This window comes from Syngnathoides biaculeatus, chromosome 8 (assembly GCF_019802595.1).
Source record: "Syngnathoides biaculeatus isolate LvHL_M chromosome 8, ASM1980259v1, whole genome shotgun sequence".
NCBI lineage: Eukaryota > Metazoa > Chordata > Actinopteri > Syngnathiformes > Syngnathidae > Syngnathoides > Syngnathoides biaculeatus.
Window position 1 is genome coordinate 24,596,860 of NC_084647.1, and position 27,193 is coordinate 24,624,052.

The 27,193-nt window shown below is 41.6% G+C and overlaps 1 protein-coding gene across 3 annotated transcripts in view; it reads left to right on the forward strand.

The window, feature by feature from the left end:
- Window positions 1-27,193, forward strand: part of sipa1l3 (signal-induced proliferation-associated 1 like 3) — an 88,385-nt gene that overhangs the window by 53,582 nt on the left and 7,610 nt on the right. For 2 of the 3 annotated variants that reach the window (XM_061826895.1, XM_061826896.1), the window contains exons 4-17: window positions 441-571; window positions 4,671-4,859; window positions 6,063-6,237; window positions 6,439-6,542; window positions 9,807-9,964; window positions 10,054-10,636; window positions 13,253-13,351; window positions 13,440-13,615; window positions 20,460-20,717; window positions 21,444-21,626; window positions 22,432-22,556; window positions 23,046-23,158; window positions 23,228-23,670; window positions 26,379-26,609. In XM_061826895.1, coding sequence (XP_061682879.1) covers window positions 441-571; window positions 4,671-4,859; window positions 6,063-6,237; window positions 6,439-6,542; window positions 9,807-9,964; window positions 10,054-10,636; window positions 13,253-13,351; window positions 13,440-13,615; window positions 20,460-20,717; window positions 21,444-21,626; window positions 22,432-22,556; window positions 23,046-23,158; window positions 23,228-23,670; window positions 26,379-26,609 — 2,968 coding nt within the window. The remainder of the gene's footprint in view (window positions 1-440; window positions 572-4,670; window positions 4,860-6,062; window positions 6,238-6,438; window positions 6,543-9,806; window positions 9,965-10,053; window positions 10,637-13,252; window positions 13,352-13,439; window positions 13,616-20,459; window positions 20,718-21,443; window positions 21,627-22,431; window positions 22,557-23,045; window positions 23,159-23,227; window positions 23,671-26,378; window positions 26,610-27,193) is intronic. The other variant, XM_061826897.1, reaches the window with a different exon arrangement.

Sequence of the window (27,193 nt, forward strand, 5' to 3'; positions counted from 1 at the left end):
CCTACACAGGGAGCGTGTAAGGCAATGTAAGCTTCTTCTGCCTCCAGATGTGAAATGCAATTTGTTCCTCCCTGTCTTGTGAGTGTCCTCATATGGTTGCATACAAACATACATGCTAAAACACATGCTGGCATTGTAACCAGTGTGTATTCATACTGCATCCATTATTTGTGGATTTTCGTGAGTCCCGGGGAACACTGTATTTTGGTCCAAATCCAGATCATTTTTTCACATTTCTTAACATTATTATTGTGACCATTTTCCATGGTTTGTGCATGAATCGACATGATAAAATATAAGCAGATGGAGAAGGTATTAGTAAAGTTCGACTTTCATCAACAAGTTTATATATTGTTCTGTGTTCTTCCTCAGAGTTATTCTCAATTGTGTTGTTGTCTTATCATTATGTTAATATGCCAAACCTCTTTGTTCTCCACCAGAACATGCTAATTACTTTGGTACCGATGAAAAGCTGGGTCCCGTGGCCGTAAGCATCCGTCGCGAGAAACTAGACGACACCAAAGATCTGAAGGACCAGTATCAGTACCGCCTGATCGTGAGAACCAGCGAGGTATGTGCATTCTCGCTTTTCTGTTCTTCAGTTTACAACAAAGTTCCATTTTCAGGACAGCGACGTAATCTGAATTTTTACAGCATGTGAGTTGAAACATGTCTTACACTAACGCAGTAATTATTTGTTGAACCAATATAACCAATCAAATAAAAAACAGTATGGGTTTAACTGAGTGTATATTCTTGTGCCACATGAACATGTATTCTTTCAAAGATTCCTAAATTAGTTAATTACATGCAATTTGTAACTTTGAAATGTTGAACACTTGCGTTTAAAAAGTTGTTACCCTCATCCAGAATTTTTTTTTTTTTTTGGGTTGTGGCACTTACATATTTCTCATCATCAAAAGACAACACAAGTCGACAAATGTTTTCAAAAATAAGGTTTTTCTTAAGAGCGAAAAAAAACCAACTAACCTGTGTGGAAAAGGTGATGACCTCCCAAACTAATAATTGGTTGAACCATCCTTTGCAACAACAACTGCAATCAAGTGTTTGCAATAATTTCATAGAGTTAGCGATCATTTCTTACAGTTAGCGAGGTAAGGAGATTTTCACAATGCGGAGGAGAAACTTTGGCCCTTTACGTCTTTGAATTATTTTAATTTAGTCACATTAGATGGTTTTCAAGCATTAATCTCCTTTATAAAGTCTTCCCACAACATTTCAATAGGATTGAGGTCAGGACTTTGACTAGGCCACCTCAGAGTCTTTATTTCGTTTTTCTTCAGCCACTTAGAAGTGGACTTTCCAGTTTGTTTGTTTCTTCCTGCTGCAGAACCCAACTTTTTTTCAGCTTGAGGTCACAAACAGAAGGCCGGACATTCTCCTTCACGATTTTTGGGTTGACAACAGAATTTGTAGTTCCATTTATCACAGCAAGTCTTCCAGGTCCTGAAGTAGCAAAACAGCTTCAGACCATCACTCTGCCACCACCATATTTTACTGTTGGTATGAAGTTCTTTTTCTGAAATGTGGTGTCACTTTGGAGTTGGTCCGTTGTGGAAAAGAGGGAGCTAAGTCAAAAGGCAAAGCTCTCAATTTACCAATTGATCTGTGTTCCTACCCTCACCTATGGTCATGAGCTGTGGGCCGTGACCAAAAAAACAAGGTCAACAAACAAAAGATACATGCGTCTGAAAGGAGTTTCCTCTGGCAGTGTGTCCGGGCTCTCTCTCAGAGTTAGGGTTAGAAGCTCGGTCATCCAGGAGGGGCTCAGTGTCGAGCTACTGCTCCTCCACATTGAGAGGAGCCAGATGAGGTGGCTGGGCCATCTGATCCGAATGCCACCCAGACCCCTCTCTGGTGAGGTGTTCCGTGTACATCCCACCGGAAAGAGACCCCAGAGATGACCCAGCACACGCTGGAGAGACTATGTCTTTCAGCTGGCCTGGGAAGGGCTCGTGAGCCCTCCAAAGGAGCTGGAGGGAGTGGCTGGGGAAAGGGAAATCTGGGTATCCCTGCTAAGGCTACTAACCCCACGACCTGACCTGGAAAAGACATAGAAGATGGATGGATGGATGGATGGATGGATGGAGTCACTCTCTGCCAGATGTAATAAGACACACACTTTTCAACTAGTCTTATTTTCCCGAACGTCTTGGGTAACATCAAGATGTCTTCTGGCAAAATTGATACAAGCCGTAATGTTCTTTTTCCCCAGCAGTCGTTTTTCATCTTGGAACTCTGCAATGCAGGCCATTTTTTTGGGTCTCTTTCTTATGGTTGAGTCATGAACACCGACCTTAACTGAGGCAAATGAGCCCTGCAGTTCTTTGGATGTTGTCGCGAGGTCTTTTTTGACCTCTTGCATGAGTTATCGTTGCACTAGTGGGGTAATTTTGGTTGGCTGACCATTCGTGGGAAGGTTCACCACTCTTCTATGTTTTTGCCATTTGTGAATAATGGTTCTCAATATAGTTTACTGGAGTCCCAAAGCTTTAAAAATGGCTTTATAACCTTTTCTGATCTGATAGCTCTCAATCCCTTTCTTTATTTGTTCCTGAATTTACTTAGATCTGGGGATGATGTCCAGCTTTTTAAGAGCTTTTGCTCTCCTTCACTTTGTCAGGCATGTCCCATTTAAAAGTTTTCTTCATTGAGAACAGGTGTGGTAGTATCTGACCTGGGTGTGGCTAAAGAAATTGAACTCAGCTATAATAAACCATAGTTATATTTTAACTTGGAGGTGGGTGAATCACTTTACTGCACAGGTCCACCTAGGTTTGGACTTCTCCCTTAATAAAAATCTAAACTGCATTTTGTGTTACTTGTGTTGTCTTTCACTAAGTCAATTTGTTTGATAATGTTATATAGGGTAATGAGTGAACTGGAAGCTATTCCCAGCTGACTTTGGGATGAAAGGCGAGATACACACTGGACTGGTTGCCAGTCAATTGCAGGGCATAGCTAGACATAATCATTCACATTCTGATTATCACCTATTTAACATTTCACAGTCTTGTAATCTATTGAGAAATGCAAGCATACAGTTACAATGAAAACATAAAAAAAACAGCAAACTATATTGCAAATGAGGCACATGATGAACGGATCACCCTGTTATGTATTTTGTAATCATAATGTTCTTTTGCTGTGTCAGTTTTCTAAGCAACCTGTCTGACTGTGTCACAGTCATCCCGAAATCAGTGTTGTCCGTGTAGCCGCTGTTGTTTTTAGCTGGATTACATGGCTGCCTGGGCTCATCACCTTAGCTCCCGTACAACAATTGAGGCGCTTCGCTGTCTAAGTACACAGAGCTCCAGTGGCTGCAAGGCCTGCTGTTCCCACACTGACGCACGCACGCGCGCACGCGCACACAAAGAAAGATAGATTGCAGACTTATTCTTTTCGACTTGAGGTGCAGCTGCTCTCAGACATCCATACACTTTTAGTCCTCCATTAAATTCATGGTGCAGCAGTGCTGACGCAGCAAGGTGGGCAGACTTCCTCTTTTCACCCTTGCTCACTCCCACCTTGCAATGTTCATATGCATTCAGCACTCCGAGCTAAATTCCAGAGCCTCATGTGAGCGGGCCCGCGGTACATATTTCAAGAGCATGTGTTTGGGTTTGCATGTGTTCAGCAGCATCAACTCCACCCTCAACTGAAATCTATCTCAGGAATTTTATAGCCTTAATGTGTCTAAGGAGGTCAATTTCCCTTGTGGCGGAGCAGCCCACAACTGAGTGGAATATTAATTCACAATACAGCTGGATCTTATATTTAAAAAAAAAAGCCCTCCGTACTCATGCTTAATGCGTGTGTGTGTGTGTGTGTGTGTGTGTGTGTGCGTGTGCATGTGTGTGCGTGCGTGCGTGCCTGAGTGAGAGAGACCAATAGGAAAAATGTTGATTCAGGCCCGCAGGGTTATGAGCAGTTGTCAGGCCATCCATCATCCGATGGATCCACTTAAAGTTTTCAGGCTACTAATCATCCTTTAGCTCCTTGTGCTGTGTTCGCTACATATAACAAGCAGGGGATCGATAGGGCAATCCCAATTCCATAACATCTCCATGTACAGCAAAAAAAAAAAAAAAAAAGAATTGAAAGGCTGTAAAAGCATTTTAAATTAAGAATGCAACAGTCTGGTGAAGTCAGTGCGTAGCAGGCTTGGTGCAATTATTAGAACTGTAATGCCACCAAAAATTTGTTATTCACTTTAATAATGTCTGTTCCAGGACTTTTGGTGACCCAAAACTAAGTTGTTTAACACATGTAGATCTAAATACCATGAAATAAAAGCTGGAATTCTGATTTCTTCTCATGTTCATCTTTTGATCTGAAACCCAAATTACTTCACCATACCCTTCAAAAAAATATTTTTGGAGGGGGCTGTACATGTTTAAAATGTTACTTCAACACCACCAAATAGGACCTTAAATAATACTTTTTTTTAATTAATTGATTAATTGATGTTTTTCCAAGTTTATGTTTCCCAAGCACATAACTCATAACATCTTGTTGTATGGCTAAGAGGGTGTTTCTACTTCATCAGTCAACAGGTGAATGTAAAAATTGAATTTTTCCCCTATCACTGAAATGTGGTAAGAAAAATCTAAAAGTATGCAAAGTAATTTCCTTTCTTATGTACACAGCTGGTGACACTGCGGGGGTCCATCTTGGAGGATGGGGTGGCATCGACGGGACGGCATGGCACGATGCGTGGCCTTCCTCTCAAGGAGGTCCTGGAGCAGGTGGTCCCTGAACTCAGCGTCTCATGCTTGAGACTTGCGGTTGGCACTCCTAAAGTCACGGAGCAGCTTCTTAAACTGGATGAACAAGGGGTTAGTGTACCCAAAAATACTATCAATGTGGCAACTGTTGATAAATTTGAAGCGCACAGACTTTATATCAAACAAAAAGGAGACAATTGGTGTTCTTAGTTACTTTGTCTAAATCCATTTACTCAAGTGCAAAGTACAGTATTGGGCTTAACTGCAAGCCTGAGGGTATGGTGTGTTTATGTTAGAGTGGACAATATACCGAAAGTATTAATGTTTAGCCATTTTATCTCGCATTTTATTAACCAGAAGATGAATTGCAAATGGATATTTTTAAACAACTGCTCCTTTCGTGACAAGAATAAACCGTCAAGGATCTGAACAGAATTGTCAATGTACATAAATATAGCGGTGCGTAAGACGAGTGACTCAAGTATTTTTGAGGAATGTTTGACTTTTTAAAATTAATTAAATTACTTTTTTATTCATTTTTTAACTTTGATTTGTGAGTGTAGACTTAAGAATTGAGGACAGCGTCCCAACTTGCTTGACAACAAGAAACAGTGAGGCAGATACAATAAGTCAAGAATTATTCTAGGTCTGTATTTTCACTCCCTGTTGAAGTTTTTATATCAAATGAAATGTAAAACGGAGAATTATACCCTGTGTATTCAAGACAAACACATAGCTTGCCTTTAATTCAGCTATCTTAATGCTAAATACATGTTGCTGGGCTGCAACCCTTTAAGAACGGATTGAAGTCAAATGACGCAACAACACAGACATACAATTATAATCCTACTCTGACATATTATTTAGCTTTTCCATAAAACAACTAATATGAGTTCCGTACTGGTGAGCTGAGTGGAGTTAAACTTTCCAATAAACAGTAGATCCACCTGTCTGTCTTGTACTGCCCCCACATGACCAGGTTGGGCACACCAGAAGGAGCAGCACAATGCCCATTCAAGTGTTGCAGTATGACAAAAACTAATGGATTCCTTTTAATTCTATTGAATCTTAATTACGGTTTTTACAGTGTGCGATAGTATGGAGTCCTATTACTCGTTATTCAAAAACATTTTTTGTTATTGTTTTGGCGGAAAGACTGGAACAGATAACATTGCAATGGGAAGAGATGATTTTAGATATGAGCGTGGTCATAGAGTAAATTAAACTCATATCTCAAGGCACCACTGTATTAATTTTATGCCTTCCATTTGTTTGCTTCTTGAGCATTTACATGATCCACGTGTCCCTTCGTAGTTAAGTCAGAAACACAAAGTGGGTGTTCTGCTGTGCCGTGCGGGCCAGAGCACCGAGGAGGAGATGTACAACAATGAGGAGGCGTCGCCCGCCTTCTCGGCTTTTCTGGAGCTGTTGGGCGAGCAGGTGCTCCTTAAAGGTTTCAGCAAATATGCTGCACAGCTTGACACAATGAGTGAGTACCTGGAAGAAATACCAGTATAGGTGATAAAACACAATGAGTGAGTACCTGGAAGAAATACCAGTATAGGTGATAAAACACAAGTGTACACACACTTTGTAGGCAGCATCCTTGCAGTGACGTTTATAAAATTACCTTCATGGAATCATTTGAACAAACAAACAACAATTGACACTGTTTCCTTGTTAACTGCAGCTGATTCTACCGGCACCCACTCCCTGTATACTGCTTACCAGGGCTATGAAGTCATGTTCCACATATCCACCATGCTGCCATACATGCCCAACAACCCACAGCAGGTAATAGTTTATAGTGTTTCTTTGTCAAGATAAAATGTCCATCCATCAATTTCCTTTGCAACTGCCCATACCCTTATTTAATTAGCAGTTTTCATTGTTTTTATTACAGTCCCGCTCACCATTATTTTGGATAACCTGTTTAATATCTTCAAAAAATAAATAAAAATATGCCAACTATATCATGATATTTTAATTGGAGGTTCAAAATAATAACGAATATTTTCAGTTTAGGTATTTTAATTTCAAAGAATAAAAAAAAATGTGTGTTTTTTTTAAAAGCATTTATTGAAGCAGACATTCTTCCACGGTCGGCATTCTTGTTTTGTTCCTTGTAACAGAAAAGAAAGTAAAAATGGCAAACTATAATGACCAAAATGTGCTGAGGAAACTCCACCCGGTGACGTACTAGCCAATACCAGCAGTAGTGACATTTCTGACTTGGAGAAGAACTACAACACATTTTCAAAACTGCACACGTGGGTTGCGCTGGACAAGATGGCAAATTACACCCGGGAGAGCCGCAGTGATGTCAACGCGGTCGCCGCACACGTGGTTATAAAGAGTAAAGAGGCCTTAAGTTTTCTTACACTGGCTAAGACATTTCACTCAATAGTTATTTAATGATACCTGTGAAACAGTCAAGGCTTCTCGTACCAAATATAACAAAACAGCCCCTACAGCATTGCTGATCCTCCACCATTTTTGTTTTTTGGCAGGGTGTTCTTTTCTCTAAAGGCTTCATTGCGCCGTCTGTAAGCATAGTTTGTGTGCATTGCAAAAAAAAAAGTTTTAGCTTTCCTTAAAATACTCTCTTTTGTATCAAATGCAAGTGGTCTATAGAAAAATGTTGGTTCACTTCGTCACTTTACTCCTTTTCTGCAGGAGAATACTTAAACTTGATGGATGGCAATAATGCTGAGCAGGACTGTATAGGTTACAAGCTCCCATCCTTCATTCTTTAACTTTTTGAACTTGATCCAGCCAAAACTTTCTTCTACAAATATTATTTTTTAACGATTCCATTTGGTGTAAAAATAGATTTTGATAGCTTATCAGGCCTGAACAACTAAATGAAGGGGTTTGTTTCCCTCCTTAATATCTTCCCAAATGACACAATTGTGGACTGTTACTTTATTACTTCCCCTGCATTCACTTTAAACATGTTTGTTTTGTATTATTATTATTTATAGCTGATAAGATTTTGCATTTGAAATATGTCTATTATTATAGTTAGTCATGGGGTCTTGGTGTATTAATAAACAGAGTTTGCATTTAACAGTAAATAATTAACCACAATGTCTATCCATCCATTTTTTAATACTTCTTATCAAAAACAATTAGAATGTACTTATTGTATGTGTTTAGTTAGTTATAAAGAGATTGAATATGCCTACTAGTTTAAAACTAGGAGGGCACTTTCATTGCTTCTTTTCATTTTCAACAGCAGATCATCCACTTGAATAAATGGCACAAGATCTCCACTCAGAGGCTTCACAGTGCAGTAGCACAATCACATTTCTCAGTCAGACCTCTAGGTAGCAGAGTATGACGTTACAATGAGCAACAGTGGCTGAAGAGTGTTGAAGAGATCCATTGAAACATTCCATTAAATTTTCCAAGCCTTTCTTCCTCACAAGGGTCATGGGATTGCTGGATCCTAATCCCAGCTAATTTTGGGGGAAAGATTGATACACCCCGAACTGGTTAATTATCAGGTTTAAGGCACATAACACCACCAATGAGCCGGTGTCCATGTTGCCCATACTAAAGTCATGCATGTGTGTACCACTACACCATCAGTGACTCCACTTGAAACATCCCATGCATCCATTTTCTTAGCCGCTTATCCTCACAAGGGTTGCAGGAGTGCTGGACAATAGTCACACTCGCAATCTCACTTGGGGGCAATTTAGAGTCTCCAATGAATGGATATTTTTGGGATGAGGGAGGAAACGGTAGTGCCCGGAGAAAACCCACGCAAGCACAGGGAGAACATGCAAACTCCACACAGGGGGCGCCAGAATTGAACCCAAGCCCTCAGAACTGTGACGCCAGCGCTCTACAGAAGCGTCACCGTGCTGCCCCATTTGAAACAGTGGCGAGAAGAAATACATATTTGGAGAGTTTTCAACTGATTTTCTTCAAATAAAAATATTAAATAAAACACATTTTAGATTGTGAAAATGAAAGGAAATTTTATTTAAATGATTAATGGATGGTGGCACAGTGGCTCAGCTGGAAAGCGTTGGCCTCACAGTTCTGAGGTCCCAGGTTCAATCCTGGACCCGCCTGTGTAGAGTTTGCATGTTCTCCCTGTGTCTGCATGGGTTTTCTCCGGGCACTCCGGTTTCCTCCCACACCCAAAAAAAACCATGCAGCATCAATTGGACACTCTAAATTACCCCTAGGTGTGATTGTGAGTGCGGCTGGTTGTCTCTATGTGCCATGTGATTGGCTGGTAACCAGTTTAGGGTGTACCCCGCCTCCTGACCGTTGACAGCTGGGATAGGCTCCACCATGCCCCGCGACCCTTGTGAGGATAAGCGGCTAAGAAGATGGATGGATGTACTGCACTTTTATAGTGCTTTATCTACACTGTTAGAATGCCCAAAGCGCTTTACAAAGCCCCACATTGTCGTTATTAAAATATACAGATATAATCATCCAAGTCACTGATTGTGGCTTTGGTGCGAGCAGCGTGGGATCGACTCCCGCTCAGTGATGCTGTCGATATCTGTCCTACGACTGACCAGTGACCAGTTCAGGGTGTAGTCTACCTTTCGCCTGAAGATAACTGGGATAGGCTCCAGCTTTCCCGCAACCCTTGTGAGGATAAGCGGCTTGGATAATGAATAATCATCCATAACCCATATGTAAAAATACAGATAAGGTGTAGTGGTAAAAATCTAAAAAAAGAGCAGCGTTATTGAATAAAAGATGCTCCTGCTTATGTGTATCTGTAGCCACACAGTAGGCTGCATTACATAATTGCCACTTTAACACTTCCATCAGCAGATGAAGAGGGGCTTGGCAAGCATCGCCGCCACAGACACAGCGTGGATGCAGAGGCCATGTCTCACACACGCACACAAACACACACTGACACACAGCTAGACACAAATAGCCAACACAGAAAGCGGAAAAACAAATTACATAAAAAGCTGTTGTATCTCCGAGTCTTTTCCTCACTCTGAAGTATGTCATGTAAATATTCTGTATTTTTGGGTCATGTTATTAATTTCTAATGTCCTGTCTTCTCCTCAGCTTCTAAGAAAGAGGCACATTGGGAACGACATTGTCACGCTCATCTTTCAGGAGCCAGGAGCGTTGCCGTTCACCCCTCAGAATATTCGCTCACACTTCCAACACGTTTTTGTCATTGTCCGTGTGCACAACCCCTGTTCGGAAAACACATGCTACAGGTAAATACATTATTTCTATAATATAACGGAGGCAAATATTCAATGGCATGTATTAAGAAATTAACCTCTCCGCCTTCTGCTTACCTCAGTGTTGCTGTCACAAGAATGAAGGACGTGCCTTCTTTTGGGCCACCCATCCCGAGCAGTGTCACTTTCCGAGACGCTGACACTTTTCGGAACTTCCTCCTGGCCAAAATCATCAACGCAGAAAATGCGACACACAAGTCTGAGAAGTTCCACACTATGGCGACACGGACGAGGCAGGAATACCTGCGCGACCTGGCCGAGAACTACGTCAGTAACACCCCCATGGACTCCACCGGCAAACTGAACAACCTTATCTCCCTGGCATCAAAAAAACGGGAGCGCTCAAAAGCACGGGACGCTGCTGAGCTCGGGGCTGCCGGGGCTGTCGCCTGGAGGGTCCTCGCGCAGGACTTTAGTGGAGGTGGTGCCGAGCTTCCCTGCGCCTTGGGATTTTCTGCCGAATACATCCTGTTGATGGACTGCTCCACCAAAGAAGTGGTGTTCAACTGCTTCTGCGCCGATGTGATTGGCTGGACCCCTGAGCATTTGACCTTGAAGATCTTCTACGGCAGGGGCGACCACATTGCCATGCGGGTGCCTGAGGGCTGCGCTCAAGATATCAGGGAAATGGTGCAGAGGTTGAAGGTGAGGAATATTTCTGTAAACCTGAATGGAACTACAATTAGTGTAATATGACTGTTAACCCCAGATGTCCTGAAAAATCATGTAGATACAAAAAGTACTTGTTATAGCTCAACAATGAGGTAAAAAGCAAGTATTGGAGATAAATACCTCCATTGCCATGAAAAAGCATTTGTCCCACCTACTGATTTTATTTTATTTTTTTGCATATCAAACACACACAAAAGGTTTCAAATCATCAAACCAATTTCAATATCGCTCCGAGAAAACCCATGGAAATACAAAATGTTTTCAAATGATAATTCGATTTATAAAGGCACAAAAAAGATCAAGACCTTTCTGACCCTCTGTGGAAAAAAGTAATTGCCCCCGAACCTACTAAGAGGTTTTGCAACCCTTGGCAGCAATAACTGAAATCAAGAATTTGCGATAATTGGTGATGAGTTTTGGTGGTCCTGAGGCAGTGAAGCAGCCCCCGACCATCGCACTGCCAACACCATGTTTCACTGTTGGGATAATGTTGTTTTTATTAAATGCTGTGCCATTTTTAACACTAGATGTAACAGGCCGCAGATCTTCCAACACGTACAGTTTTTGACTCGTCAGTCCACAGACTGCTTCTCCCAAACAGTCTTGAGGATGGTCAAGATGTTTTTTGGAAAATGTGGGACAAGCCTTTGCGTTCTTTGCTGAAAGCAGAAGTTTTCACCTGGGAACTCTCCCATGGATGCCATTTTTTGCCAATGTCTTTTTTATGGTACAGTCATGAACACTGACCTTGGCTGAGGCCTGCAGGTTTTCAGATGTTGTTCAAGGTTCTTTTCTGACATCAGATACTTTTATTCAGGCATCCAGTTGGTCTCCTTGAAAAGAGTTGTGTCGGGATGTATTTGTCTATGAATTAATTAAAAGTTAACAGTCAACGCTGCACCCATAAAAACAGATTAGAAATTCAATGATGGGCAAATGCAATGTAGATTTTCATCTATTTATTTTTCAGTATTAACTTACTTATTGTTACGTTAAATGTTGTTTTTTCTTGTTAATTGATTCCTGGCGTGTATACCTATTATAGCTAATATGTATTGTTAATTTTTTTATGCAATTTTTCTTTAATGAAGCCGTCACCTTGGGTAGTGTGTGAATGAATGACCTCTTCCTCAATTCCTCTACCAGAGAGTATAGTATTGTCCCCTCAAATTCTTCTATTTTTGCCGTTTCCCTACATCAATCTTTAAAATCATCAAACAAATGTAAACATCAGAAAAATAATAACCCAAGAGAACCTAAAATATTGTTTTTAAACAGTGATTTTGCATATTAAGGAAAAAAGAGACTTGCCCTTTGTGATTGGGGCCAGTAATTTTGCACAGCATTGCAAATAGCAAAAAGCCTCCGGTATATTTAATAAACATAACATATATATGTGGGTGTGCGTGTTTGTTTGTATGTATGTATAGCACTCCGTGTGATCTCATAGCTTTCAAATTGCGCAACTGGATGTGGACCGCGATGAGATTTCCATATTACAATAATCCCTGTGACATTTAATGAATTAAATGGCCAGAAAAGAAGATTTCCTGGAACCCTAATCCAAAAGAAAAAATAGAGGGAAAAATAAACTGAACTAGTTAATCTTCCCAGAAGTAGCAAATACATGCTGTTCCTGTGGCTGATTAGATTAGAACCTATTGACTTACTGTAGTGTGAAAATATGAAGTGTCACTATATAAAAAAAACTTTACATGGCTTTACATGATCAGGATTTTTGGGGTCAATCAAGTTCTTAAAAAAATGGCTAATTGGGATTTTAGTTTGTTTACTTTTCTCATTCTCAGCTTGCTTTTCGGCGGAATATCAGTGTCGTATTTTCCATAAACAGTTTGAAAATGCCGCTTCACATTTCACTACACTGTCAGATGAGCCAAACGCGCTTTGAAAATGACATTGTGAAAAAGTTGTCCGCCTCCCATTCTGTATGAAAACGATACGTTTTTTTTGTCTTCTTTATTGCAGCATCCATACTCATGTTTGATAAGATTTCTTCAGCGAGGGTTTAACATAGGGGGGACTCACTGACATCGTGTTTTCCTTTACTGTCATTGTTTGTACATGCGCGCAAAGTTAAAAAAAAAAACTTTTTTTTTTTTTTTTCTTCTCCTGGCACGTCGTCGTGATCAACCAAAACCAATTCTGATCGACGCATTGAGCACCCCTGCTCTAGTGTGACACACTGTATTCTCATTTTTGACAAAAGTTAAAACATTGATGATTGGCCACTGACATAAGTTTAGGTCAAATCAACATAACATGACAGAAATAATGAGTGCTAACTTACTGTAATGAAATTACTTTATTGCAATTAAATTACTATCACAAGTATTTTTAATGACATGCTTACGCTAACTTTCTCACTGTAGATGAGTGTTTTCCAGAGGTTGCGTTTGCTTTCCAATGCTGAATTTCTTGCAAATTATGACATAAAAGCCAATCACCATAAAATGTTAGTTATTGGTCGATACCGATCAAGCCGCTCCAATCTGTTTAAACTCTACTTGAATCGAAATGTTCTGCTTCTTTTCCTAATATGTCTTGACATACTTACCTTTTTGTTTTCAGTCACTAACTGTGGGATGTGAGACGGTGGATATGACACTTAGGAGAAACGGACTGGGTCAACTGGGCTTCCACGTGCGTTTGGATGGCACTGTGGCCGAGGTACCATCAGCTGATTCGTTGGCTTGTTAAGATTCCACACATGGGCTTATGTTTAATTTGCTGAGTGGTGGTTTGTGTCGCGGTGCAGGTGGAGGAGTACGGCTTTGCCTGGCAGGCGGGACTGAGGCAGGGCAGCCGCCTGGTGGAGATTTGCAAGGTCGCCGCGGTGACGCTAACTCACGAGCAGATGATTGACCTTCTACGGACTTCGGTGACAGTCAAAGTGGTCATCATCCCCCCATATGAAGAGGGAGGTCCTCGGAGGTATGTAACGCACACTTGTGCCATTTTATTTCTGCTGTTGTAAAATATGAACTTTGAAAAGTTTAACTGGAGTTGAGCATAATACAGGTAATTGATTTAGAATTTTGTTTTTGAATTGCCAAAATGGAGTGCTAGCAGCAGAAGTTCCATTTATTCACTGTATTACATTACTGTCAAAAGTGGGTTACATTCATACTGATGTTGAAATAGCACGTATTCTAACTGCTCTTAGAGTCTGGTGTATCCGAGATAACTCGCATACAACCATATTCCCACCAACAATCAGATTTCTCCTACCCCCATACCAAATATCATTTGTAGTACAAAGTGTAACCTGTGGGAGGCAGCGTGGTACCATACAGCATTCAGACTGAAACCCAGAGGTAATTGAGACATGTTTGAATGTCTCCTTTGTATGCCTCCTTCTTTCCACATCCCTTTTCTGGATTTACCATAAAGTTTGAGTGTGACTGACATCATTGATGAGTATTGACCACTCCAAAGCATCGACTTTATCCTTAAGTCACTTTGTAATCACTTTGGCTGTATGGTCCTTGTCTGAGTGGAAAGCCCATTTTCACCCAAGATTTACCTTCTTGGTTGATATCTTAAGACCTTGCTCCAGTATTTTCACATAATATTATTTTCTTATGATTCTACCTATTTTGTGAAGCACACCAATCCAATCCCTCCTTAAAACAGGTGCACAACATGATCCTGCCAGCCATCTATTTCTAAGTTGGGGTGGTGTTCTCAGGCTTTCATGCTTCCTCCTTTTCCTCCAAACTTAAACATTATCTCACTGGCCTATAGACTACTTGGCGACCTGATGGGGACTAAGTCTCTGGTGGTTGTGGAAATGTCTCATGGAAACTAACCGTATCGTGGTCAAGTTTGACTTTTTAATTCTTTGGACACCTTTCGGTGACTCTTATATATGCTCACTATGGAGAAAAAAGTGAATAATAATGCAGACCCAGGGATGTCGTTTGACACCTGAGCCTGAGAAGCAGAAAATGGAGCAGAGACACGTAAAGCATGGTGACTCTGCATCCACATACGCACAGCATTACTTACCCTCATCGGTGTGTGGCTGTTGTTGAACTGCATCAGCGATTGATTATCCACTAAAAGTACCGGTCCTGTCTTGATGGTTTACTATTAGGAAATCAGAGGCTGAGGGGAGCAAGTATTCATCCATAACTACAAATGTTACTTTTTTTCAGACTGCATAAATTGTCATTGTTGTGGTAACACCAGCCTCTCCGCTCTGGAAAGCAGTGAGCTTTGGGTGGAATGGTGTTTGCTCCATAGTTGCATAAAAGTGGGAGACTTTAGTGAAAGTCAATTATTTAATCATGGCTTAAAGTACTCTGGCCTATGCTTTCTTTTTTCTTTTTTTTTTTAGTGGCATGGTCCAAGCCCAAAACCATTCAAATTGGTCCTTTCATAGCCAAAGAACTCAAGTGTTGTACTTAAGTTCCATTTTGACACAGGGTGAGTACTGTATGTCGTTTGATGTTTTTCCTGCTTTTTAAATTGCTATAATCTATTATTCATCTATATATTTATCGATCGCTATATAATTATTTATTATCTATCAGCTGTTGAGATAATTTATCTGACAGCTGAAGTGAAATATTCATAAATATTTACCACATAAATTTTCAATATTAATGTTGATTATCAACTAAAAAAAAAAAAGTAAGATATGTCATCAATCATGTCCAAAATGTATGTGAACATCCGTACTTCAACTTCTCAAAATATTACAATGGTCACTGTAATATATTGGAATTGATGTAGGTTAAAACATTTTCCCTTGTGCTTATATAGGGAAAAAGCTTGACATTGCTTAATGTCATAAAAGTGATCAGTTGTGACTTGGACATCTCTACTCATCCTGCTTCAACCTCTTAAAATATGTGAATGATTGCCTTAATATTTTGGGTTTTATTGATGTTAAAGGATTTTCCTCATTAGAGGAGTGTCCCCAAGTGTCCATGCTCCGCCAGCTGAGCCTGGAGCGGGCGGGCGTGCATACATACACGTACACAAATATATGTGATATATTTATCTAAAGAATATGTATAAAAACCTTCATCGGCGAGGTGAATTGGATGTCATGCCCTTAGTAGATGTTTCCCAGATATCTACCCGGAGAAAGATAGCACAAACAATATTTTAGTCTCCCAGATTCGCTAACAATTGAGCAGCCTCTGCAGTTCCTGTGACATATCCACTGGCGAGATAGGAAGGCCCTTTAAAGACGTTCACATGGCCAAACAGTTCAATTTTAGTCTTGTTAGACAACAGAACATGTCTCCAAAAATGACTAAGAAATAATATTGATCACCCACTTTTAGTCTCATTCAGTGAATTCCCATCACTACTATTGTTACAAGCCCACAAAAGCATGGCTGAGATGGTGGGCAGAATTTTGTGTGGGAGGGTGCGAAAAGAGGAAGCGAGCACACAGGCACAAACTAAGACGTGTGGAGAGAAAGCAGAAAAAAAAGGCTGCATTTGACTTTTTTTCCCACCTTTCTGTTTTTGTTTTTAAATTAAATGGTCTATTTTCTACCAGCAAGCATTTTGTTTATAGACATTATGAGTAATGTCTAATGTCATGCGATTAAGTGGTTGCAGATTGAAGTCATGTCTTGTTTGATCATGTCGGTGTGTGTGTGTTTTGAGAGCGACTCAATTAGTCATTGCAATCACATGACTTTAATGTTTACGGCCATTTAATTACACCAAGTTTCAACCCTTGCATGCACCCACGCGCGCACACACACACACACACACACACACACACACACACACACATACGTTGTGGCATACATATAGCTAGTAAGGAAGAGCCTCGTATTTCACTGGTCCCCCCTTCCTATCTTTCTGTTTCTCTTCTCCGCATTTGGCATTATGTGCGAGGCAAGCCGATTGCATGGGATTAAGGCCTTGAGTCCACAGGAGGGAGGGGAAAAAACGCCAACTGAAAATAAATAAATAATGCGAGTGAGTGGATGCGATTAATTAAAAATGCTTTGTGGGAAAAGAGGGAGGGATAAAGTGAGAGGAAGGCGGCGCCCGCCGAGAGGAGACAACATGTCTCAACGGAGCTGAGTGAGTGTGAAAGGGAGTGGGCGGAATGGATAGAGAGAGGAGCGCAGGAGTTGCCTCCGCTAAGCTTCAGTTTCGGAGACTGACAGATACGTTGGAAGAAAAGGTGCAATAGATGTTGATAGCGGATAACCTTGTGTGCACGTTGGGGGGGCGCCAGTTGTGTGGGAAGAAACCCTCCGTGTGTACATGTGTAGGAGCTTCGGGTATGTACCGACGACTTTGACAAAGCAAGAAAGCGAAATACTACAATGTTAGATAGATGCTTTTGAAAGCATTTCTCTTTATGTAATGTGTTTCATGGAATGTTAATTTTATTTGCATGATGCATATTAGAAGGCTTAATGTAACCAAACCCTTGGATTCACCAGGGCAAAATGTTGTATCCAGGGAAGAACAATGGATGTAAATCACTTGTTGTGCCGAATGGGATGTAAATGTATTGGTTCTGGAATTATTTGGGTTGTATCTAAAGAAAAAAACTGAAACATGTTTTGTCAGAACAGAACAAAATGCTTTTTCCCTAAATAGTCTTGTTGAAAAGCTTGTTTTGTCAAGTCAAACGTCTGCTACTTACTTACATTACATTTCCTCAAAAACAATTTTCACACAACGACCTTTTTTCTGTACAGTGCGGCTTGGATGTAACTCAACTTTTCTTAGCGAATGCCATCCTGTTCTTAATGAGAAAGTAAACAGGTTGGGACTGAATCAACAGTGCCTCTGCAGTTGCAGCTGAGTAGGGCACTACATTTTGCTTCATTACAGTGGTGCCTTCAGATACGCGTTTAATTTGTTCCACGGCTATGCTCGTAATTCAAAACACACATCTCAAATCATCTTGAATGTGAATATTCATTAAAAAAACTGTAATGTAATTGAATGGAATGCGAACAGTTAACCTCTTAGGTTTTATGTTAAGTTTGACAGACACCTTCAGTTGAGATTGGTAATCAGCAGCTTGAAGCCTTTTAAATTAATTCCTTTTTTTTGTGTGTGTGTGAACTAATGCTATCTGGTGAAATGTTGCCGGGGCGTGGAGATCACTTGAGTACTCTGAAATATTCATTCATCTTCTGTACTGCTTTATCCTCACTACGGTCCCGGGCATGCTGGAGCCTATTCCAGTTGACTGTAGGCGAGGGGCAAAGTACACCCTGAAATGGTCCCACCCAACCGCAGGGCACATATGAGCAAACCGCTATTTGCCATCACATTCACATCAACAACCAATTTAGTCTTCAATTAACCTACTCCTGCATGTTTTTTTATTAAAAAAAAGGGGGCAGGAAACTGGAGTACATGCATAGGCATGAAAACATGCAAACTCCACACAGGTGTGGCCAGATTTGAATTGTCAAAATTGTATGAGTTGTATTCAATTGAGATTTTTTTTCATGTATTCAGTACCTCAACCATTTAGTGATTTAGAGGCCAGTATCCTAACTTTAAAATCTATCCTAAACCTGACTGAAAGCCAGTGCAAAGACTTTACAATTAGAATTGTATGTTCTGGTCAGAACCCGAGCTGCAATATTCTGGATAAGCTGCAGTTTTTTCATGCTCTTTTTGGGGACTCCAGTCAGAAGACCATTACAGTAATCAAGTCTACATGGATGAGCTTCTCCTGGTCTGCTTGACACATGGAAGCATTCACTTTGGATATGAAGAGTTTGTTTTCAAAACGAGACATAGGCATTTTTTTTTTCAGATTTACGAAACTCGCGCCAAAATTATCCAGTTCCGAATGGATAATTTTGGCGCGAGTTTCGTAAATCTGAAAAAAATGCCTATGTCTCGTTTTGAAAACAAACTCTTCATATGTTCCTCAGATGATCTAAGACAGTTTTAGTAATTGATGATATGATGTTGAAAGTCAGGTCAGAATCTGTCAGAACACTCAAGGTTTCGGACTTGGCCTTTGCTTTTTGAAGATAGTGAGTCCAGGTATTTATGAACAGCAATCCTTTTTTTTTTTATTGCCCAAAACAATTATGTCATTTTTGTTGTTATTTATCCATCCATTTTCTTTGCCACTTATCCTCACAAGGGTCGTGGGAGTGCTGGAGCCTATCCCAGCTGTCAACAGGCAAGAGGCGGGGTACACCCTGGACTGGTTGCCAACCAATCACAGGGCACATGGAGACAAACAGCCCCACTCACAATCACACCTAGGGGCAATATAGAGTGTCCAATTAATGTTGCATGTTTTTGGGATGTGGGAGGAAACCGGAGTGCCCGGAGATAACCCACTCAGGGATGGGGAGAACATGCAAACTCCACACAGGCGTGTCCAGGATTGAACATGGGACGTCAGAACTGTGAGGCCAACACTTACCAGCTGATCCACCGTGCTGCCTGTTGTTGTTTAATTGAAGGAAATTTAGGCTTATCCAAGTATTTATCTGCTTTAGACAGTGACACAACACCTCCATTGAACTGTAGTAATCTGCAGACACTGCTAAATATATCTGCATAGGAATAATAGTCAAAATTTAAGTTCTGAAGAATTTAACCCAAGGGTAGCATGTATAGGCTGAACAGGAGGGGTCCAAGAACTGACCCTTGAGGGACCCCATAGGTCATTGCCATTTGTTGAGATTGAGCACTTTCATTGGTTACAAAGTAACTCCATTCCTCCAGGTGGGACCTGAACCATTTAAGGACTGTTCCATTCAGTCCTACCCATGTTTCCAACCTGTTCTGCAGTAGATTATGATCTACCATATCAAACGCCGCACTGATATCCAACAAGACCAAAACTGACACCTTTCCCGAGTCAGTATTCAACCTTATATCATTTTATCAGATTCTCTGCTGTGATGAGTTCAGAAACCCGATTGAAATTTGTCAAAAGGTCCATTTAAATTTAAGAAATTGCTACGTTCGTTCAAAATAACTTTCTCAGCAATCTTGGCTATGAAAGGGAGATTTAAGATGGGTATTTAGCTTTCTGATATGGAGGTGTCTGTTTTTTCAGAACAGGCTTTACGGCACCTACTTTTAGCTTCAGGAGGAGCTTTAGGAAATTCGCCAGACTAAAGTGAGGAATTATTTGCTGCAAATCAACGAGCACAGACTTCACTTTTGAAAAGGTCAGATGGTATTGAGTCAAGACAGGTTGTTGATGGTTTCAGCTGCTGAACCATTTTCTCAGTTTTTTTTTTTTTTTTGGTCAACTGGATCAAATTCTGACATGGTGAATCTGATAATGATATTAAGATAATGTTCAGGCTGTGGGGCATTTTTGTTAAGATATGGAACCGACATGGGAGCTTCTGACATTATGTCCACTATTTTTAATGAGAATAAGTTTCAGCAATTTAAGGTTTTACTTTATTTAATAAAGTCTGCAGTCATTGCATGGTGACTGTGACCACATACAGTAGATCTAAGGTATATAAGGAGGCCTTATATAAAGATTCCTTTGATATGATTGGACTGCAATGTACATGCACATACTTGACCTCCGTCTCTCAGTAGGCGAGATGGAGGCCTGTTGTACCGATAAACGGTTTCCTCTCCTCTCATTCTGTACCTGTCAGTGTCAGGGGAGCTCATTAGTGGCTGCCATTATGTGTCTGCTGTCTACAGTGTGCTACGAGCACATGACAGTGAGTTTTAATATGCAGTGCAGTTCTTTATTGAAAGTGAAGCAAATGGACATGAGAATCAAGCTTGTGCACATGAGTGAGTTGCCGTCTGTCTGTGACTGTTTCAGGGGCTGCACAGAGGAGTACGAGATGAAGACCATGGAGCAGAAGCCCGAAGTTGAGCCATTGGCCGCGGGCTACCGACCTTCCCCTCGTACCGGTTGGCGCTGGGACAGTACGCCCGTCCCTCAGGGGCTGCATGGCACCCCCAACCCACAGCGGTGGGCCCCTATGGGCCCACCACCACCACCTCTGCCTCTCCGTTCCTCCCACAAGGCATTAATGCCTGTTCCCTATAGGGAACCTCAGCACTTCAACTCCAAGAGGTCAGAGAAACACCATCATTCTATATTAATAATTATGTTCAGTGTTGGCACTGGGTCATAAAACCTCTTAGATAACATGGCTAAACAGTATAAAATACATCAGTAGAACATGCTATTTTTGGTATGCAGGTGTTTTGTTGTCAAGCTCTATCTTGCTCTATCTCGACTACATTTTTCTATGAGGAGATTCAAAACCTGGTACAGAATCACAGTTTTACTGTTAGATTGAAACGATAGATGTGCAGTGGTAAATCGCATGGTTTGCGGCTAAGAGTCTGCAACCGTAATTTTGCGCGAGGATTCACTTCAAAGCAGAGCAAAGCAAATTAATTTGCTAAGCGCATTTCATACACGAGGTAACTCAATGTGCTTTACATGATTAAAGCCATTTGAAAACAAAGAGTTAAAACATTTGAAACAAAATAAAAACAATAAAAATGACCCCAAAAAATATATGCATACATATTTTAAAAAAAGACAGTTAAGACTGCATACAGTGTAAGTAATATGATCTAAAAGTGGATAATATTCTAAAAAGCATGAGAAAAAACTTCAGTCTCATTTGGCCGCATCACTCAGTGTGCGGCAGCCCCTATTGTGTACATACCCAACTTTTCTTCAACCTTATGTCCTCATTTTTCATTTTGACACATATAAACTCAAGCAGTGTTGATTCACTCTGTATGTTTGGTAAACTTGTCATCTCTTTTCTGTCTCTCTTCTCAGGCCGGTCAGCTACCCAGAGAACCAGTACAACATATCTCCTGCTGGGGGTGACAGAGTGCTTCCCTACAGAAACCCGTCAGCCAGCTTCTCTTCGCCCTCCTCGGGCCTGGTCAGCCTCTCCGCCTTGGGGCCGCCCGGAATCACACCCGGGCCCTTTGTGCGCTACAAACCTTCGCCTGACAGGTGATGGGACTTTCTCTTAGGCAATTTTCATATTCAATCTCCATTCCAATTGTTTTTTTTTTTTTTTTGTTTTTCCGCATTTTGACATATATCTGATTTCTTTTCATGTCAATGTGAATGGTGCAATTTTTCCCCCTATCTGACCCAGGGCGCTTTCATCCGTGGAAATAAATTTGAGTGCAATAAGGATGCTTCACAGAGCACTCATCCAATTTACAGTTTGTCATCAATCAGGGACAAACACTACAATTGTTCGACAAAACAGACGTTGCAAAAGCTAACGGCAGCAGAAAACAGAGCAAAAAGATAATGTTGCGTCATGAATTGGACCGACCCATGGGACCGTTTGACTTGTGTCAACCCAGTGCATCATGTTTGTTTGCATGCGTGTGATGTCTCGGACTCAGTCAGTCTCCAGCAGAACTGCCATTTGTTTTTGCAATGCGAACGACTACACAAAATCTGAATTGGGCATCATGCTCTGCAGGTTGAAACAACTTTATATATTATGTCACAAGCCAATCAGAGCAACTATAGCACACAGATAAATTACACTAGTGTGTATAATTGTGACACATTAGGTCTATGGCTGAGTGCTAGCAATCTTGTGGAAGAATCCTTGGGTGACTTGTTGAGGAACAGGTTTTTATTCAACGAGATGCAAAAAAAAAAGGCAGCAAATGTTTGTATAAGTTGGGACATTTGAAGTTATTTCAAATGTATCTTGTGTTTTGCATGTTACATGTGTTTGCAATGTCTATGACTATGGTCGTCAGCATGTTGCACTGTTCTGTGCCCCGTGCAGATACGGCACTGGACAGCGCTCCCTGCTGCCATATGAGGCCCACCTCAGCATAGACATCGTATCCAGTGGAGAGTCATCGTCGGGATTCACCAGTCAGGAGAGTACCATGGAGCGCTGCAAAACGGGTAAGCAGTTGTACCCCAGAGTACCACTGGCCTGGATTTTTAATTTAATTTAATTAATTTTTCAGGTTCTACATCAATGGTGCTGTGCAATAGTGGAAAAACTGTATGATATAATCAAACAACTACAGAGCTGAATAGCTTAACAATAGAGCTTCATAAAAAAATCTATATTAAAATTGAAGTTGGCAGCCACATACTCACAGGAGTTAGAGAATCACCTATTCACAGATTTTTTTTTTTTGTCATTTCTTTCCCACATTTTTTCTATTCACCCCATTTTTCTCTTTGGTTTTGTTTTTTGGGCAGGGAACCCTAGAAACGCTTACGGACCAAATTATAATGGGTGTCAATTTTATTTTCGAGTGTGTCCCTTAAATACGAACTTGAAAGATGCAATCTTGAATCTCTTTTGAACCTGACCAAGACCTACATAGTGTGTGTGTGTGTGTGTGTGTGTGTGTTTCTGTATATGTATGAATGTATGTATAGAACCCCTCTGGCATGTTCCAGCTTCGTCATCCAGGGTGCAGGCTGGTGGAGGAGGTCAGAGGAGACTGAGACAGGATGTCCAAGGCAAAGACTCACCAAACAGAAACTCCAAGGTTTGATTCACCATTAGCACTTGTGACTCTGTCAACTTCCTGACTTCGCCTCTTCTGTTTGTGCGACAGGGTGAGACTCAGTACTCCAGCCACTCCAGCAGCAATACGCTGTCCAGTAACGCATCCAGCAGCCACAGCGACGAGCGCTGGTTCGACGGAGGACCGCCGGGCGACAGGGGCAATGGAGGTTTCCCGGGCGATCCCGCCGAGGTAGATCCGGACCCTCTCAACAAGGGTGGATCTAACGACAGCGGCATCGATGCTCCAGCCCACTACAACAATCACAACAGTCGGCACGTTTCCGGCGGCCAGCCCCACAAACTCTCTCACGGCACTGTCACCTACAACCAGGAGGTATCAGTTGGAAGGAGCAGCGGCAGCAGGGGGGACGCCAAGAGACGGGAGTCGTCGCCCGGCACTTCGGCCGCGGTCAGTCAGAACAAATCATATCGCACTCGGACGTTCCCGCCTCCTGGATCCAGTGCTGAAAAAATGGATGCTTTCAAACCGAGGTAATAATACAAGTCACTGTGACGTATATTGGGCCTGCCACACACTGAGCCATGTGACTGAACTAAAGAGTTGTGAACCCATTTCAGTTTGTAACTCACCCTCGCACACCTGCCGATTGACCATCGCACAACTATTGGTCTTCTTACTGCGAAACATTTTGAGGCATCACATATACAGTACATGATTTCATTGCACATCAAATTTGTGAAGCTCCAGGGAGAAGAGATAGCGAGGGTGGACAACTTCAAATACTTGGGGTCAACAATACAGAGCAATGGAGACTGTGGTAAAGAAGTGAAGAAATGGGTCCAAGCGGGGTGGAACAGTTGGCAGAAATTGTCTGGTGTTCTATGTGACAGAAGAGAATCAGCCAGGATGAAGGGCAAAGTTTAGAAAACAGTGGTGAGGCCGGCCATGATATACAGATTAGAGACAGTGGCCCTGAAGAAACAACAGGAAGCAGAACTGGAGGTAGCAGAAACGAAGATGTTGAGGTTCTCGCTCGGAGTGAGCAGGTTGGATAGGATTAGAAATGAGTTCATTAGAGGGACAGCCGAAGTTGGATGTTTTGAAGACAAGGTTAGAGAGAGCAGACTTTGATGGTTTGGACATGTTCAGAGGCGAGAGAGTCGGTATAATGGTAGAAGGGTGCTGAGGATGGACCTGCCAGGCAAAAGGGCGAGAGGAAGACCAAAGAGAAGGTTTATGGATGTGGTGAGGGAGGACATGAGGACAGTGGGTGTTAGATGTTAGGATCCACGAGATAGGCTTAAATGGAAAAAGATGACACGCTGTGACGACCCCTAACGGGACAAGCCAAAAGAAAAAGAAGAAGCACATCAAACAACATTGCATTATTGTCAAGGAAAAAGCGGATTTCACAGGAAACACACTATTCTCACAGCTCATGAACGCAGCCCTCGACTCGCCACAAAAACATACTTAAAGCTCAAGTGTCGTCAAACGGATGATTTTTGGCATATTATTAATGAAAAACCCACAGCCAATATGGTCCCATGTGTTTTTTCCCCCACAAAACATGATTTTGACGTATGCAGCTTTTTGTAACTCCCGCCATGAAAATCCTCTCAGGAATTTGTTGTCGAGAAGAAGCAGGAAGTGACGTAAAGGACAGTGGCGCCCCCTCGTGGACTCGTTTGTTTCCAATAGTTTTACCTCCGCGAAGGTAGCTCGTTGTTCCTTCGTGTTAGCCAAAATGCCGGCTCATTGCATTGCTGGACATTGCTTGAACATTCGGGAGAATGGAATTGCCCTTCATAAGTTTGATAGAGACCCTGTTCGTTGTGAAAAATTGATTGCACGGGTGCAAAGGATGAGAGCTTCGTGGGTTCCAAATAACAGGTAGGTGTGTATACAGCTACTAAAAAAAAAAATCATAGTTTGGGGCAGACCACGTAATCGGTCTCTCTCATAACGTAGCAAAAGATCCGCGTATGAAATGTGTTGATGTGCGCATACAGCTACTAAAAAAAAAAATCATAGTTTGGGGCAGACCACGTAATCGGTCTCTCTCATAACGTAGCAAAAGATCCGCGTATGAAATGTGTTGATGTGCGCATACAGCTACTAAAAAAAAAAATCATAGTTTGGGGCGGACCATGTAATCGGTCTCTCTCATAACGTAACAAAAGATCCGCGTATGAAATGTATCGATGTGCGCGTCGCCCAGCCAACAATGTCTCACTCAGCCTGCAACATAGCTCGGCTCCACCCCCTCCTTATATAGCACGGCGGCCCGAAACTCACCCACACTGTCAAGGACAGATGACGCGACTAATATGGCAACCACTTGGATGTCGAGGGACACTGAACTGCGCAACTTTGTGCATGGATGACGCGCTCTCCGCTCACTTTTTTTTCCGTATAGACATTGAAGTGAATACTGTTATATGTATTTTTCATTACAATATCTATTTTAGAATGTTTATAGGGATGTCACCCGCACTTTAATAGTACTTCATTATCATCCCGTGATCACCGCAAACGATACCTGCCGTCATCAGCACTTAATTTTGAGGACGCTGGTGGTGCGCGCTGGAGTCCTTTTGTGATTGCAGCGGGTGTGACGACCACCGTCACTCAACATTGTGTAAAGTACATAGATGGCCTGTTGGCTTAATAGTTTACATATAGCAAAAACACATCTTTGATGTTTTGGACCATCGTCCCCCAGACGCAACACGGACCAACAATTTTATAAAAATAACAGTTGATTGTCACCCATTTGCCTTAGATATAGTTACCAGGGACGAGCTTCACTTTCCCTCTTTCACATGCATATTATTCCCATGTTTCATTTCAGAAGGCTTTAAAGTCACCAAACTCAAAAGAGTGGCTTGGAACTATAGATAAAGAGTGCCATTACAATATATCTGATTTTTATACAAAGTTGTGAACATTTAAAAAAGTAAAAAAATGCTGATTTACCTCGCGACTTGAGTCAACTACTGCATTATGAGATATGATATGGTTGTAATATTCACTTTGGATTATTTAGCTACTGATGAACACAATGACAATGATAGATGTAACCCTAACCACATGTAACAGTGAGACACATGACAGCCATCAAAGTGTTTTTGTCAAAGCTTTCTTTGAAAAGTAATACGCAGAGATGGAGCTCTTTTTAAGTATCAAAGTGATTGATTGCTTCTGAAAGCCTACTTTGCGTTGCTGTGTGTACTAGAGCCTACACACCTCAGGGTTACAAGACACCCATGGCGGACAAAGCACGGCCCTTCCGCGCCTCGACTACTACGCCCACTTCTGCCCACCTGATCCCCGCCCCTTTGTCAAGCTCCGCCCCCAAGTCATTTTATGGGAAAAGCAGACAAAGTGGCTGGCAGCCTGAAGATGTCAGCCCGTCACCTCCCAATGCAAACACCTCGTCCAGTTCTGATAGCAGCAACAGCAAGATGTATGTTTGGGTTTTTTTCATTCATTAATGTTCTTTGTTATCAAACAGGTTTTGTGTGGGGCCTGGAAATTGAGTTTATTCTTTCAGTGATGACGCTCATAACGGAAAACACTTGTATCTCAAATCTTTACCCACGAACATGAATCTAAATGCCATAAAATTTGTTTGACCCTCCCTAGAAAAACTGACTACAAAGTCCACCCATCCATTTTCCGAATTGCTTATCCTCACTCGGGTTGGAGGTGTGCAGGCTCCTATCCCAGATGACTCCAGGGTACACCTTTAACTGGTTTCCAGCCAATCGCATGTCACATTTGGACAAACAACCATTTGCTCCCACATTTACTCCTACGGTCAATATAGAAATTTTAATTAAACCATCAGGCATGTTTTCCACACAGGCATGGGGGCAACATGCAAACTCCACACAGGGAGACTCAATTTGAACCTCAGAACTGTGAGGCGGATACGCCAACCAGTCAACCACTGTGCCACCCCATTCTATAAAGTACTTTATAAAATCCTGCAGCAAAGACAAATAAGTACAATGTAAAGAATCATCCAGCCATTTTCTTTGTCGCTTA